The following is a 16485-nucleotide window of genomic DNA, read 5'->3' on the forward strand; positions in this document are numbered from 1 at the left end:
CCTACTAGCGTTAGAGAGCTTTGGAGTAAAGCCTTGCCTTCTGCTTTGTACTTCAGCTTGCCAGCCAAAAATGTCAGCAGCAGGAAAATAGCTTATGTTTTCAGTTGGTATGGTTACTCTGCATGCAGAAAATATGGCTCCTTTCTTATGGTGTTCTGATGAAATGTGTAACTTTTCTTTAGCCAGTTTTACAGCATGTTTTCCAGAGACTAGGATGTTTTCCCTCACAGAATTGGCTTTCTGGAGGTAATTAATTCAAGAGTCACCATAAGACAAAAGCAACTTGGTGGCACATAACAGAAAAACCATTAATTGTTCTTGGGGATCATGTTCTCCAGTGGTCAAGGGGTGGGTCAGTCTTCACTTCTGGGACCCTGGGTCTGCTTCTCCTAGGCAGGGTCAACATCCTTTTGCAATCTAGAGAGGAAGGACCCATCTCAGAATTCCCCAGTTCTTCGTCCCTGCCTTGGAAGCAGGATGCATCTTTCAGCACTCCTAAGAGTGCAACAATCTGGAGAAGAACAGAGGCAACTCAGCAAAGATTACTCCCAGGCTGGCAGAGAGAGAGGTTCTCCCCTCTCCATCAGGCTGCATGCCAAGAGGCGGTTTGCAGCTGCAGCAAGGAGACAGGAGGTGATGTGGTCTCTCCATCTTGGCACAGTGTTGCCTGCGCCGGCATGTCAGCAGAGCTTTAGTCCCAGGCTTGGGAGTCATCTCTGGCAATACAGCAACAGTCACACTGCAATGGCAACAGTCATACTGTGACACAGTCATACATGTGCACATGGCTTCAGGGAGTGCAGAAGAGGCTGGCATTGTGTGCTCGCTCTGCCTGCAGCTACAGTTCACTCACTTCCTCCTGAAACCCAGTAAGGCTGAAGCCAGTTTAAATTGCAGGGATTGACTAGCACAGCGAGAAGTATTTTCAGTTTCGCTTTTGGGGAGTGATTTTTAAGCAGGAGGAAAAATGGCCTTGAGGGTGGACCTTTTGGCTTCACAGTCTCCTGAAAGCGTGGTGTTGGCTTTAGATTTCCCTTATGCTCAGGCATTCACATCCATCACTGGGTCTCAGTCTGAAAAAGACACAAAGAAGAAGCTGAGACCTTAGACCTATTGGTGGGAAATGCCTGACTTGAGGAGGAGTTTAGTAGGGAAATCAAGGAGGCTATGAGCTATGCTGCTCAAAGAAGTAAAGTTTCTCCCCCCATCAGATAAGGAAAGAACTCTTCCAGCAGGTAAAAGGGCTGCCAGAGAAACTTCCCCCTCCTGTCCTGTCAAAAGAAGGAAGATGGGCTCTTCTCAACACAGTAGGGAGCCAAGCCCCCTTCTGGATTTCCATGAGGAGGATTCTGACACCTCATCTACTAAGGAAGAAGGAATTATCTGTGGAGAAAGCCCATGTTTACTGCCAACCAGACGCATCTCTTCCCTCAGGAAGTGTATGCCAAACTGCTCCTTAAGGTGCTACATGCTCTGGAAATTGCTAGTAGCACCAAAGAGATGGAGGAACCATACCCAAATTTTCCAGAGGGTTCAGATAGGATGTTTTCTAAGGCAGGGGCCGCTCCCTCGAGGATTTCCTTCCCATTTGTTTTTAACAAGGTACGTAAAATGGGAAGCTCCAGGCAGACTGAAATCCAACCATCCTGTCATTTCCAAATTTTACTTCTTGGTACCTGAGGCAGTGAAGAAATTCAGGCTGCTGCTTGTATCATCATCCCTTTTATTGGCATACTCAGGCATAATATGAAATGAGGACAGACAAAATATACAGTCTGAGATTAAGAACAATACGCTAATAAAATGTATAGTGAAACATGCCCCGCATAGGTTTTAATGGACTTCTCTAGAAATTTACTAACAGCCCTTGTGATTTCTATTTCATTATCTTTCAGTAGGTGGCAGTAGTCAATTCCATTCACTAGGTTACAGGGAAGGGCTGTTGATTGTAGATGATATGGTAACAAACTTGTGCTGCATTTCTGTGCTTCCTATGGATGTGGATGGCTTCCGCATAGACCCTTGCGACAGACAGCTCAAATTGGCCTTACAGAAGGACTTCAAAGCTTCTTTGATAGCCTTGAGAGCATCTATGGTCTGCTCGCTATTTGCTATGGCCACCTGCTGATGGGCATCCCACTTGACTTCAGCAGACAGCAAACTACCAAAGGATCTGAAGGATGAACTTCAGGCTTTGCAGCAAATTCCTCCCGTGACTCCATTCACCTGTCAGCAAGTGCCATAGTATCCAGTGTCTCAGGAGTTTGGAAGCTGACTTCTCGGCCAGGCCAAGATGGCTAGCATCCCCTTTAAGGGGGTCTTTATTTGGGGAAGGAATAGATAAATATCTTGTGAAGAACAAGGACAAAAATAAGTCCTTACCTTCCAAAAAGAAAGAGAGCAAGTTCAAGAAGTGGTTTTCTTCCTTTTAAGACTACAGGAGATCCTCAGGTCCCAACTCTTCCAGACCTTTCAAGTGGTCAGGAACCAAAGCAACAGGGTAGCAACAGAGCACCAATCTACAGTAAGTCCAGACAGAGTAACAAGGGCCCCAAGAAGGGCTCTTCAGCATGACTGTGCTGAGACTTCAGGTGCTCCAGAAGTTGGGGGTCACCTACAACTTTTTGTGGCACAGTGAAACCACATAGCGAGCGCAACAAGTGCATTCTAGATACAGTAGCAAATGGATATTCCTTGGAGTTAATTCTGGTTCCTTGCAATTGGTTTCTCCCCGTCCTGATAAATAAATCTACTGAGAAGCACCTTCTTCTCCAAAAGGGCATACAACTCCTTTTGGACATCAGGGCAATAGAACCAGTTCCTGAGGCACAATGGACATTGGAGGTCTATTCAGTTTTGTTTTCAGTTCCCAAGAAAAATAAAGAAGTCAGGGCCATTCTGGACCTCAAGTGGCTGAACAGGTGCATAAAGAAGACGACCCTGGAGACCCTCCAGTCCATTGTAGCTTTGATCCAGAGAGGAAACTTCTCGGTCTCCAGAGGCTTATCTAAATATATGTATCAGGTAGATTCACTGCAGGTTTATACGCTTTGCCTATGACAACCAGTACTTTCAATATCATGCTCTTCCTTTTGGGCTCAAGACAGCACCAAGGGTGTTTACCAAAGTTCTGGTAGCCTTGGTTGCATACCTAAGAGCTATAAGGGTGTCAGTGTTCCCCTGTATGGATGATATTCTGATCAAAGCACCATCCCTGTGACGAGGGATAGAAATAGTGACATCAGGAGCATGGTTTTGTGGTAAACTGGGAGGAGAGCAACTTACACCCATCACAGACAATTCTTCACCTGGCAGTGATAATAGATACTGTCCAAGGCAAGGTCTTCCTTTCAGAAGAAAGATAGGGAAAGTTACAAACAGCCATCTTAGAGATCCTACGGAGTCCCAGGGTGGAGGTGAAGCTCCTGGCAAAGCTCCTGGGGCTGATGGTGTCTTGCCAGGATGTCCTGCAGTGGTCCAGGTTCCATGCCCATATGCTACAGAGGTTTTTGCTCCATCTTACAGCCATCTTAGAGATCCTACAGAGTTCCAGGGTGGAGGTGATGCCTCTGGCAAAGCTCCTGGGAATGATGGTGTCTTGCCAGCATGTCCTATAGTAGTCCAGGTTCCATGCCAATCTGCTACAGAGGTTTTTGCTCCCCTACCAGAACTCAGTTTCCAACAAGAAGTTCAAGCTTCTTCATCTTCCAGTCTTGCTACAGAAGGAGCTCTAGTGGTGGATGTTCTCCATCCAATTTCTAGCAGGGGATGTCGTTGAGGGACCCCCAAACAATCTTGATGACATTGGATGTGAGTCTCATTGGTGGGGGGGGGGGCATATGCAAGGGAGCTTGAAGCAAGGCACCTGGTCCACAGAAGAGGTTTCGAGCAGCATCAACCTATTGAAACTCAGGGCTATAAGATTAGGCTTGCTGGAATTCCAGGATCCTCTCGTGGGGTATCATGTCGTCATACACACAGACAACATGATAGCCAAGGCCTATGTGAACCAGCAAAGAGGAACCAAACACTGGGTAGAGAGTCACCTAAAGGCAGTTTACATTGCAGGACAAGACAATGTTCTAGTGCAGGGGTTGCCAATGGTAGCTCTCCAGATGTTTTTTGCCTACAACTCCCATCAGCCCCAGCCAGCATGGCCAATGCCTGAGGCTGATAGGAGTTGTAGGCAAAAAACATCTGGAGAGCTACCATTGGCCACCCCTGCTCTAAGCCATTGGGAATGGATGCTGAAGAAGGAGGTTTTCAGCAGATCTGTTGCAGGTTCAGCAAGGAAGAAATGGATCTATTTGCCACTAAACAAAACTGTCAAGTCCCAAACTTCATGGCAAGACAAAGATACCCCAAGACATATGAGTAGACACACTAATCTGCAAATGGTCAAATCAGCTATTGTACGCCTCCCCTCCAATTCAGCTGATTCTGAGGGTGATACAAAAGATCATAGATCAAAGGGTGGAAGCGGTCCTGATTTCCCTTTATTGGCCAAGGAGGTTGTGATTTCAGGACCTGATGAGGCTATACTCCATGACCCTATGGCATCTCCCTCTGTGGAAGGATCTTCTTCAAGGCTAAATAAGCCACTCCCAACCAGGGCTTCTCCAGGCTGTTAAATTTAGGTTGAGTGCACAAATCTCGCAGAGATGGGATACTAAGAAGGAGTGATTAACACCATGCTAGCCTCTAGAAAGTGATCTACAAATAGGGTATATAGTAACACCTGGCAGGTTTTTCAGGAATGGGGTCTGAAATAGGGACTAAACCCACTCTTGGCAACAGTTAAATAGTTACCTTCTTGCAGGAAGGTCTGGATAAGGGGCTTAGCACTGGTACCCTCAAATGGCAGGTAGCAGCCATCTGAATTATTAGGAGCACAAAAAAAAATCTTTTTGTCCCTTCCTCGTGTTAGGAGATTTCTTAGGGGAACTTCATTATTAAATCTCCCACAGGTTCATTGTTTCCCCATCTGGAATCTAAATGTGCTTAAGAGCCCTCTTGAGACCTTTCTTTGAGCTCATGACATCTTATCCACTTAAGGAACTCACCTTTAAAACCATTTTCCTAGTGGGTATCTCCTCAGCCAGAGCTGCATGCAATGTCAATAGACAAAGATGTGCTTTTCACAATGATATAGTACTGCTATGGTTGGACTCCTCTTTCATCCCTAAGGTGACTTCTGTCTTTCATAGAATGGAGGAGGTAATTTTGCTTTCCTTTTGCCCAAACTCAAAGCATACTAAGGAAAGGGAGTGGCACTGTTTAGATGTAAGGAAGGCTCTGAAGTTCTATTTGGATAGAACGAAAGTTTCATGTGACTGAAACCATGTTTGTCTCTTTCAGGGAGGCTTCCATGGGGAAAAAGAGTATCTACACCCACCTTAAGCAGGTGGGTTAGAGGGTGCATCATTCTGACCTATAAAGCTTCAGGTCTCGATCTGCCACACGGCATCATTGTCCACTCCTTAAAAGGGGCAGCTACATCAGCAGCATATAGAACTTTTCTTTCTCAGATCATATGTAAGGCAGCTACTTGGAGGTTGGCACTCTCATTTACTAGACACTAAAGGATAGACAAGGTGGCCTCAGCTGAAGTGGCCTTCAGGAAGAGATTCCTACAAGCACACTCTTCTGGACTAGGAATCACTGTTTCCTGCCCTGGGCACACTGCTTTTGTATGTCCCAGAAGTAAAGACTGACCCACCCGTTGACCAATGGAGAATGGAAGATTTGTTTCGCTTACTGTGAATCTTCTTTCTTGGTGGTCTGGGGATGGGTCAGTCTTCCCCACCTGAGGTTTTTTCTCTGGTGTGGGCTCCTAGTCCTGGGGAGGCGGGGTCTGCTGTCAGAGCTTAGGTTCTTTGTTCTGGCCATTTGTCTTTATCTCTCCAAAGTGCTGGTAGGCTAGGGTGTGGTGTTGTCCTGGTTTTTCTAGTGGTACTGGAATTTGTAAACTGGTTTCCCTTTAGGGGGATAGTTACGTTGTAAAAAACTCCAGGAATTTTGATCATGTTATATTTTGAGTTGCCAGTTGTTACAAAAAGGGAGAGTTACAGCTTGGATACAGACTGCAGAGTTCTGGGATGGGTCCCTCCCTTTTGGATCACAAAAGAATGTCAACCCAGCCTAGGAGAGGAGAAGCCCAGGTTCCCAGAAGTGAAGGCTGACCCACTCCTAGACCACTGAGAAGGAAGATTCATGGTAAGTGAAACAAATATTCTGTTCTCATGATGACAGAATTAATGTTCTTCTAGTACTGCAGCCAATGAAGAATTAAGATATTGTCTGGCCCCATTCTGGTGCCATCTTAATTTATGTAGAAACGTGCATCACTCATCACAGGCAAATTAGCTAAGTCACAAGCTACTTTGGATGGCAATCCCTAGTTTTCCAGATTAACAGCTGGTCTGAGACAAAGAAAATTCTGTCATTTCTTCAAGTACAAACAAAGGTTTATTAAATCTCATTGAACTGACTTTTGAACTGACTTTTTTCTGGAGTTTCGGCAACCTTTGAAAAAAATGCCAATATTTTACTATGTGTGTGGGAAGTGTGTTAACTTGACATGAATTTTCTTACTGAGACCAGGGCTGGACTGAGGATGAATGGTGCACCAGGTGGACTGACTGCCCGCTGCCCCCTCTGCAGGGGCACCCCTGAGCTGCCCCTCTTCTCTGTGGCACCGCAATGCAGTGCCACGCTCTGCCCGCCCCCCCCCCCCCCCCAGCGCTTGGAGGAGAAACATCAGCCTCCTGCTCACCCGCTTCAGCGGGCATCTCTGTAGAGCGTACTGTCGGTAGAGCTCAGGAAGAGGCTTCACTCATCCCCTCTGCAGAGATGCTTGCCGAAGCAGGTAAGCAGGAGGCTGGTGTCACTTCTCCGAGCATGCTGGGGGGGGGGGTTCCCTGCCCGCCACTGCAGCCTAATTGCCACTGCCAGCCAGTGTGCAGGTGACCATGTCAAAGCAATTTAGCATTTGTCTTGGGTGCTGGCGGGGGAGAGAACCAAATTCAGTGCCCCCTCTACCGGCACACTAGGCAAATGCCTAAGTTTCCTAGTGGGCAGGCTGGCCCTGACTGAGACCATTAAGTTACCTGTTATCATATTTTTTTTTGTATGTTTGTAATGTTTTATGAATTCACTATTCCATTTTCCCCCTTCATGCTTTCTCTTAAATGGATGTAGAAATGCAGAAGTCAGTGTACCAGAGGGCAGGAAATTCTGGTAAAGTTATAGCAAAGTCTCCTAGTGTCAACCCTGTAATATTTGTATAGATGTTTCTGTTTGAATTTGCTTTTATTTGTGTTTGCTTCTTTTAGAATGTTCATAGTGATTAGTTTAGCTGTCACTCTGAAAGACAATTTGTAGGATGTTAGAGATTTGGTGGGGGTTTTTTATAAGCTTTGCTTATTTGGATATGATTGTTGCATGATTCTGTATTCATGGGAATAAGGAACCCGCACTGCATTCATGAAAGGCTTATTCACAAGAAATAAATCATGTTCTGATATGTGAATATTGTATTTGTTTTATTTGTATGTCATAATATGGAGTTTTATATATATTTTTGTGTGTATGGTAGCTGTACCATACTGGGCAGAGCTGACTGCTTTGTGGGCAGAGAGTGGTCTCAGGGTGTATGGGAAGAGAACGGAAGGAATATTCTTTGGGTGTGAGAGAAATATATGTACTTTGTGGAAGTTAAGCATAAGTGGCAAGTGAATTAATTAGCCTGTGTGAAAGTTATGTGCCTAAGTGGCAAGTGAGAAAGTAAGCCTTTACTCTGTATCTCTTTGTAGGTGTGCATAAATTGCATCGGTGCTTAGTCTTCATGGCCCTTTCTTACACACCGAGGGAAATGCTGCTTGCCACTTTGGCAGCAATTTTTCTCTAGGCCAGTTTTGCCAGGGATCCTGGAGAGGGTTTGGTTTTTGTTTTTTTTTCTTTTCGGGGCTTGGAGAAAGGGGTCACTAGGTGTGTGTTTGGTGCGGGGAGATACTTGTGCAGGGCATTGGACTAGATGACCCAGTTCTATAAGTAATTTTTCCCTAGTGTATACATATGACAGTAGGAAGATTTAGATCTATTCCCTAGTGTATACATAGGACAGTAGGAAGATTTAGATCTATTCCCTAGTGTATACATAGGACAGTAGGAAGATTTAGATCTGTTCTAAAAATAGAACCTTGAAATGCTGTTTGCTGTAAAAAAAAGAAAAAAGCTTTCAGCTTTTTCCTTCCAGTGAATACTAAGCTTCTTTGGGCCACGGCTTTTTTTCTGCTGGAGCCCACAGGAGCGGAGCTCCATCTGGGCTGGCCAGGGCAGCCATGCACTCCCAGGCAAGTGGTGTGGCCTAATATGCAAATGAACTCATGCGGGGCTTTTTCTTTGCTTTGCTTTGGGCAATAGGAAATGTACAGCTTAGAAGGGAAACAAAGCTTGTTGCGACTAGATCTGATCAGATTATATGGCAGCAGATATTTTCAGCACGAAACGGAGCTTTTCAGGGAGCGAGAATGAACTGTTCTTCAAACATTATCCAAACCCCTTCCCTCATACACTTTATCAAACTAGTCCTGATTGGCTGTTGCACTGGCACCATTTTCTTCTTTTTGTCTGTTCTCTTCTATTGCTGTTGTCCGTGAAACTTTGGCTTAACTAGTAAGGTTGACTGTGTGCTGATATCATAAGAACATAAGAAGAGCCCTGCTGGATCAGACCAATAGTCCATCTTGTCCAGAATCCTGTACCGCCCAGTGGCCAACTAGTTCCTCTGGTGGTCACCAACAGGGCATAGAGGGTGATTGTGCCTCCTGGCTCTGGGATTCAAAGATTAAGAGCTTCTGAGTGTGGAGGTTCATTCAGTCACCTCGGCTAGTAGTCACTAATAGTCATCCTCCATGAATCTCTCTGAATTCCCTTTTAAAGCTTTTTGTTTTTTTACTTTTGGCCATCACTACATCCTCTGGCAATGAATTCCACATTTTAATCACTCTGTGTAAAGTATGTCCTTTTGTCCATCCTGAACCTTCTGCCCTTCAGCTTCATTGGATGCCCTTGAGTTCTAGAATTTTGGGAGAAGGAGAAAAAAATTCTCTTTGTCAACTCTCGCCACCTTATGTATAATTTTATAAACATGCTTAAAACATACAAACATGCTTAAAGCATTAACAGCCTTACAGTAGTTCCATACAACAGGGCTTTTTTGTAGCAGGAACTCCTTTGCATATTAGGCCACACACCCCTGATGTAGCCAATCCTCCTGGAGCTTACAGTAGGCCCTGTGCTAAGAGCGCTGTAAGCTCTTGGAGCATTGGCTACATCAGGGGTGTGTGGCCTAATATGCAGAGGAGTTACAAAAAAAGCCCTGCTATACAGGATCTCCATGATGTCTACCCTCCCACCTACTGCCTATTATACATTAAGCACTGGGACAGTAGATAATGCTCTGTCATCTGTCAGTAAAAGAAATCAGTTGCTTGTGGAACATATAAGGGCCCTGGATGGGTTGGTTGTGGCTTACGAGCTGTATGCTTGATCCATACCACAAGACTGATGCTTTAAACCATAGAGTTGATGCCGTAGCATTCGCTCTCCATGATATGCATTGAAAGATCTACTCTGTCCAAAAGCTTGTTCCTGAAATGAATTACCCCCATCCTTCTTTACTTTCTCTACTGTTTCTTTTTTAAAAAAAATCTCTTCAGTATCCACTGAGATCCCTATCCTCCCCAGGCTCCATCCCCAAATCTTCAGGAATTTCCCAGCTTGGATCTGCCAACCATATTCCCCCATCGCCAGATGGTGACCAGGGGAGATCTGGCAATGCTATTAGCGACAATCCTAAATTGTGATTATAAATTTTGTATTTCATTTTATGTACTATTGTAAACCATTGTGAGCTCTGTAAGGCAGGAAGGTGGCTAATAAATGTTTTGGACTGACAACTTGTGGGATAGTAACACCGTAAAATCAACACCGCGACACCATTGATACAGTATGAAACAGTATGAAAGTATCTGAATGCCATCTGTTAGAGTTATAGTTGCTATAGTTTTGAAGCTGTTTTTTTGTCTTATAATGTTGTACTCCACCCTGAACCTGTTTGCAGGAAAGATGGGATAAAAATCAAATAAATAAATACAGGAAAAGCATAATCATTGGGCAGAAAGCAACAAAAGGGCTGGGAAAGTAAACACTACTACCAGCTGGGCAAAATGCGATCTTAGGAACAGTGTCACGCCCCTGTGCGCATGTGTGTATGTCAAACCTTTGAAATAAATGGGAACGCTTGCATATGCGAGCTTGAGTATGAGTTCCAAAATAAGAGCTCTTACTCAGAGTGTTGTCTTAGATGATAGTTGTTGATTATGAATACTGTATGTCAGGCTGTTCCTGCATGAGGGTGTGAAAATGCATCACAATGGGGGCAGTAAGCAACATAGAATCAATGTTCACACACCTTTGTTCCTGTGCTACTTGCTGCAGCTGCTCCTTCATCCTGTTTTTTTTCTTTGACATCATGTGGAACCAGCCCCCCCCCCCCCCCCAACCACCCCACATACCCTAGCGAGCTGCTTTGTGTTGTGGTTTGGCAGATCAAAGAGAAAAGCCCTTTAAATGGCATTCAGGAAGGAGCCCTGCTCATGTCATTTTGAAACCAGAGTTCACTTTCACTCCTTCTCCATAGTAGCAATAGAGGGAGTATCCACATGGGTATTCCCCCACAGCCACTCTACAGATTCCTCTATGAGCTGCATTATTTTCCTTGTAGTCAAAATGAGCATGGTGTCATGTAGCTATTTCCCTGTACTTCAAGGACTTTGTTCTTTCCATGCAAGTCAAGGGCTAGTATTCCAGTTATTCTTATCATCCTTGGGCGTGATAAACCTTACATGAGTGTAGAATAGACCATAGAAATTGCTTGAAAACAATTATCTCTAAAGGGAGTAATATGATGTATATTAATTGTACTCTTCTGGTATCTCAGTACTTGTTCATGTGGATATTTCTAGTGTGTTTAATTATTGAACTTGCACAGAAGTAATTGGAAAGGTTATTAAGTTTTTCTGAAATATCTTCAGAGATAGTACATAGCATAAACTGTGCTTCATCCTAATGTGACATCATTTAAACTATTTCATGCATTTTATTATACAAGTTTTCTTTTAAAATTGTTTTCTTTTTCACGCTTTTTTTAAAAACAGTTGTAGATGACGTATCTGGAGATTCATCAAGGTGAGCTTTCAAATTTTTTGATGCAGTAAATTCTATTACATTTACAAGAGGTTTATTCTTATGTTTTTCTGTTTTTTAATCCCAGCAAAACAAATGATGACAACTGGCTTTGTTCTGAAGATGATGATTTATTCAGCCCTGAGGTAAAGCTTAAAATAATGTTAATTATGAATTCAAAGTAACATACTACTCTTTTGGTTGTTGTAAATTTTCCGGGCTGTGTGGCTGTGGTCTTGGCATTGTGAGACCTGACATTTCACCCAGCAACTGTGACTGGCATCCTCAGAGGTATAACCCAGAAAACTGGAGTTCTCTCTGGGTCAAATTTGACCTACAACTACCAATGGACTCTGGCTGTGAAAGCCTTCAACAACATATACTACCCTTTGTCCTTTAGTATTTATGGATACTTCATTTACACCTTGCTTTTCTCCCATCATTCTCCTCTCTTCCATTTTTCCCTCGCAGCAATCCTGGGAGGTAGGTTAGGTTGTGATTATATAACTGGGTTAAGGTCATCCAACAAACTCCCATGGTAGTGTAGAGATCTGAACCTGAGTCTAGCAGATTTGGAATGTGCACAAAAAAAAGAAACTTTTTTGGATTCAGGTCCATTAGGCCTGAAAAATATCAGTATAATATTGGGATTCAGGTAATCAAGAAACCTGAATTGATTTGATATTTTAAAATGCCTTCTCATCACTTGTGAAGTTGTGCCACAGCAGCAACACATCTCCACAAGTGAAAGGAAGACATTTAAAAATTAAATGACATCCTTTCACTTGTGGAGGCAATGCCTTCCCTTCACTTGCAGAGTCGCACTTCCTTGGCAGCACGGCTCCAGCTTCTCCAATTGGTGGTATAGCCGGCCTGAATAAAAGCTGAATAATATTGGGTTTTATTTGGGCCAGCTGTATTAGTAGCCAAATCAGATTGCCTAAACTGCATTTGGCTGCATAAATACCCAAACTATACTGATAATATATTTTTCGAGTATTTATTTGGTTTGATTTATACTGAACACACACCCCTATACCAGATCCTTGCCAGGTGCTCTAACCATTACACCAAACTGGTTCTCTCATGTTAGTTTGTATTTTTAATGACAGAAAACAAAGAGCACCAGCCCATCATTTTATAGTTATAGGATTTATTGCCAATAAATAAATAAAAATAGTACACCAAAACACTCAGCATCTTAGAATTCTGTTCTTGGTTCCTTCTTGTCCCGAACGCATCCTCTAACTACAAGGAAACCTCATTATTCACCACTTTCTTCGGTGCAAGCTGTGATACAGGTAAAAAAATCTATTTGCAGTGGGGGGTTTGGCTCCTTTACATCCCTTCTTGTCTTTTGAAGTTGTGTGTGTGGAAACAGGTTCTATGGGAAAATTGTAACAAAGGCTGGGGCAAATTATGGTCAAGGCTAGGCTGACCTCTATGTGTCATTCAGGGTCAGGTCAGAAATGGTTCTGGGGGTATATGGATGCTAAAAATCCTCTACTGGAACAAATTTCAAGACATCTCTGGATGTTGGATTTTGTTAGATCCCACTAGGTGTTTTCAAAAACTGCAAACTTTTATGCAATGATTACCTTACGTGTTTCCTTTTTATTTTATTTTGAAAGTTTGCTAGATTTTATTGTTCTGTTAATATTTAGAACTTAAATACACTGTGAATATTCTTTTGCTGTTGTGTATAAATTGTGCCGCTGAGGCATTTTTAGTAACTGAACTTTACGTTCTCAAATAAACTGAAATAATGTTGTTTATTGCTTGTAGTACTAAAATTTTATGCTGAGTTTGCACTAATATTTTGTAGTTAACGACTTTTTTTGTAGAAAAACCCCATCAGGAACTTATTTGCATATTAGGCCACACACCCTGACATCACCATTGTTTTATACAAGGCTCTTTTGTAGAAAAAGCCCAGTAGGAACTCATTTACATATTAGACCACACCTCTTGTTGCCAAGCCAGCTGGAACTGTGTTCCTGCTCAAAGAAAGCCCCAGTAGTTAACATCTTAATTTAATAAGCCTAAATATAAATATATATTTGATATTTATTTATATATTACATTTATATCCTGCCCTCTCCTGACGGGCTCAGGGCAGCTAACAACAGTTAAAACAACATAATGTTAAGATAGAGTTACAATAAAATCATTAAATTTCATACAGTTCGACATATAATATAGTTCGAAATAAAATAATTAAATTTCATACAGTTCGACATATAATACAGTCATATTCACTCCCCACATCAGCGAGGCAGTGAGACAGTAGCTGGTGGTTGACTGTATCAAATGCAGCCAGCAGATCTAATAGCAACAGCACTGCCAAACCACCTTGATCCAGATGTCGTTAATGAGGGCAACCAGTACCGTCTCTGTCCTGTGGCCTGGGCAAAAGCCAGATTGAAATGGGTCTACTACAGTAACGTCATCCCAAAATCCCTGTAATTGTGCTGCCACAGCCCTCTCAGTAACTTTGCCCAGAAAGGGCAAGTCCAACACCGGCCTATAGTTGGCCAATTTGGTCAGGTCCATAGATGGTTTTTTAAGGAGAGGGTGAACCACTGCCTCCTTGAGGGGCGTGGGAAAGGACCCTTCCAACAGGGGCCTATTGATGATTTCCTGCAGTGGGACCCATAATTCCATCCAGCAAGCTCGTATCAGCCAGGATGGACATGGGTCCAAGTCACAGGTGGTGGGGCGTGCATAACAGAGGACCTTGTTGACTTCCCCAGACTGAGTGGAGTGAAATGATCCAGAGTTGAAACCAAAGACATGCTTGGAGCCTCACGTTCACTTACTGTATCAAAATTGGCAGGGAGGTTGCAGTGGAGTGACAAGAGCTTATCTGTGAAAAAATCAGCAAAGGCCGCAGTCAGTTTCCAATTTCCTATCATTTGGTTTGCTCTGTGGCAAATTTGTGAGAGTCCGAATGGTACTAAATAGTTGGGCCGGGCAAGAGTTCACAGACACAATCTGAGTCACAAAGTAAGCCTTCTTTGCAGCCTTGACTGCCATCTCATAAGTCTTCATAAACAGCCTATAAAATAAAAAACGATACTGTATATTTTTCAACATTCAGTGTAAGTAGAGGAATTGCTATTAGTTGTATACCATTTTTCCCCTTCAAGTCACAACTGACTTGTGATGACCTTATAGGGTTTTCAAGGCATGAGATGTTCAGAGGTGGTTTTCCATTGCCTGCCTCCACGTCATGACCCTGGTATTTGTGGGGAGGGACGGTGGCTCAGTGGTAGAGCATCTGCTTGGGAAGCAGAAGGTCCCAGGTTCAATCCCCGGCATCTCCAAAAAAGGGTCCAGGCAAATAGGTGTGAAAAACCTCAGCTTGAGACCCTGGAGAGCCGCTGCCAGTCTGAGAAGACAATACTGACTTTGATGGATCGAGGCAGCTTCATATGTTCATATAATCTTTGGAGGTCTCCCATCCAAACGCTAGCCAGGGCCAACTCTGCTTAGCTTCTGAGATCTGATGAGATTGTGCTAGCCTTGAGCTGTCCAGGTCAGGGTTGTTGTACACCTTACTGCATTTACATTTTTATTTTCCAGAAACCACAGAACCAACGACTGCCTGAGCTAGTGAAAGTTTGTGAGCACTTCAAGAAATATCGTACGTTACTCAAAACATCAGTTTTATCATATTTTTATCAATATGAAGTTGTGTATTCTAATAATTCTGTTCGTGTATGCTTCTCTTTGTGTGTTTGTATTTTAATGTAGTAGATGAGAGAAGTAGCATTATCACGACAGACCATACTACCAATTCAGAGCAAAGTAATTCAGATTGTGAAGCTGAAGATCTGAATAAGTGCCTTCCTAAGCCTTTGTCCCAAGCTAATTCCTCCCCTCAGCCTGCCCATTCCTCACTTGGCTCCTTTTCAAAACCTGTCCAGATGACTACTAGTTGCTTGAGCATTAAGCAGGTAATGTTTTTTAATTGACAACTTCTGTTTATTTTTAATCATCTGTGTATTTGTGTCCACATATGGCTTCATGAAGATAACAAAAATGGAATTGAAAATAATGAGTTGGCAAAAGATAGAGCAGGAGCTCTCAGTCCCAACAAACCAAAGCTGAAAGATCCAAATGGTTCTTATGCAAGCAGTGAGGAAGAAGGTGGAGAATATGTTGATGATGATGAGGAGGAAGAATTTGAGGAAGAAGAGGAAGAATTTGAAACGGAAGAGGAAGAAGAAGGATTTGAAGAGGAAGATGAGGGGGATGAGGAAATTGAGGATGACTGCAGTCAAGAAAAGGAGGATGAAAACCTAGATGAAAGTCTAGGTAATCTAGAAAATGAAGAATATTTTAAAAAATCAAGAGAGAGAGAACTATCAGAAACCTTTGTTGATAATGACAATGTTGGGGAACCTGTTAGAGAACAAAACTGTGGTAGCAGAAATGTTCCTACTAGTAGTAATGAAATGTACAGTTCGTACAGAGAAGAAATACAGGCATCAGCTGATGTTCCTATGTCTTTTATAGCTGAGCAATATGAAAGTCCACATGAAAATATGCCTATTAAGAAACTGATTAATGAACTTCAAAGTCATTCACTTGAAAAAGAAAGCAGTTGTAAACTTGAAGGAAAAAATATGAATAACCATGACTATGAAGAAGAAAGCACAGAATTTCAGAAACATAATGAATTCCAGGGCATGGGAGAAAATGCAAGATTACTGGATAAGAGCCACCAAAGATTTCACAAAGATTATCTTTGTTCATCAGAGAGTTTTGAAGTAACAACTTCTGCTAAATCTGCATTTTCATCTCCTTTAAACAAAGGAAGAACTTCAAACCTGGGTGAAACCTTTGAAAGTGATAATGATCCTGAGTCAGAAACAGAACTTGCAAATCACAGAGCTAGAAAACAAAACTCAAATAGTAGTCAAGATATCACAGAAAAACAATGCAATCATTTGCAAGAACTAGAACAAGTAGTAAACGAACAATTAGTACATAAATGTGAACATAATAGGGAAGAGAATCTGAAAGAAGACTTTCAGTCTAATATAGTAAGTAAATTTAGTGTCATTGATTTTTTTAACAATAATGTGGACTGTCTAGTGATACTTATAGGGTTGCCAAGTCCAATCCCAGAAATATCTGGGGGCTTTGGGGGTGGAGCCAGGAGACTTTGGGGGTGGAGCCAGGAGACACTGGGGTGGAGCTAGGGGGAGGGGGGGAAACGGCGCCAGG

The 16485-nt window shown here is 42.8% G+C and overlaps 1 protein-coding gene across 1 annotated transcript in view; it reads left to right on the forward strand.

The window, feature by feature from the left end:
* Window positions 1-16485, forward strand: part of ANKRD26 (ankyrin repeat domain containing 26) — a 121742-nt gene that overhangs the window by 18116 nt on the left and 87141 nt on the right. Inside the window, exons 7-10 of the mRNA XM_060244401.1 lie at window positions 11223-11253; window positions 11339-11396; window positions 14836-14896; window positions 15007-15209. Coding sequence (XP_060100384.1) covers window positions 11223-11253; window positions 11339-11396; window positions 14836-14896; window positions 15007-15209 — 353 coding nt within the window. The remainder of the gene's footprint in view (window positions 1-11222; window positions 11254-11338; window positions 11397-14835; window positions 14897-15006; window positions 15210-16485) is intronic.

Source organism: Heteronotia binoei, chromosome 8, assembly GCF_032191835.1.
Source record: "Heteronotia binoei isolate CCM8104 ecotype False Entrance Well chromosome 8, APGP_CSIRO_Hbin_v1, whole genome shotgun sequence".
Lineage (NCBI taxonomy): Eukaryota > Metazoa > Chordata > Lepidosauria > Squamata > Gekkonidae > Heteronotia > Heteronotia binoei.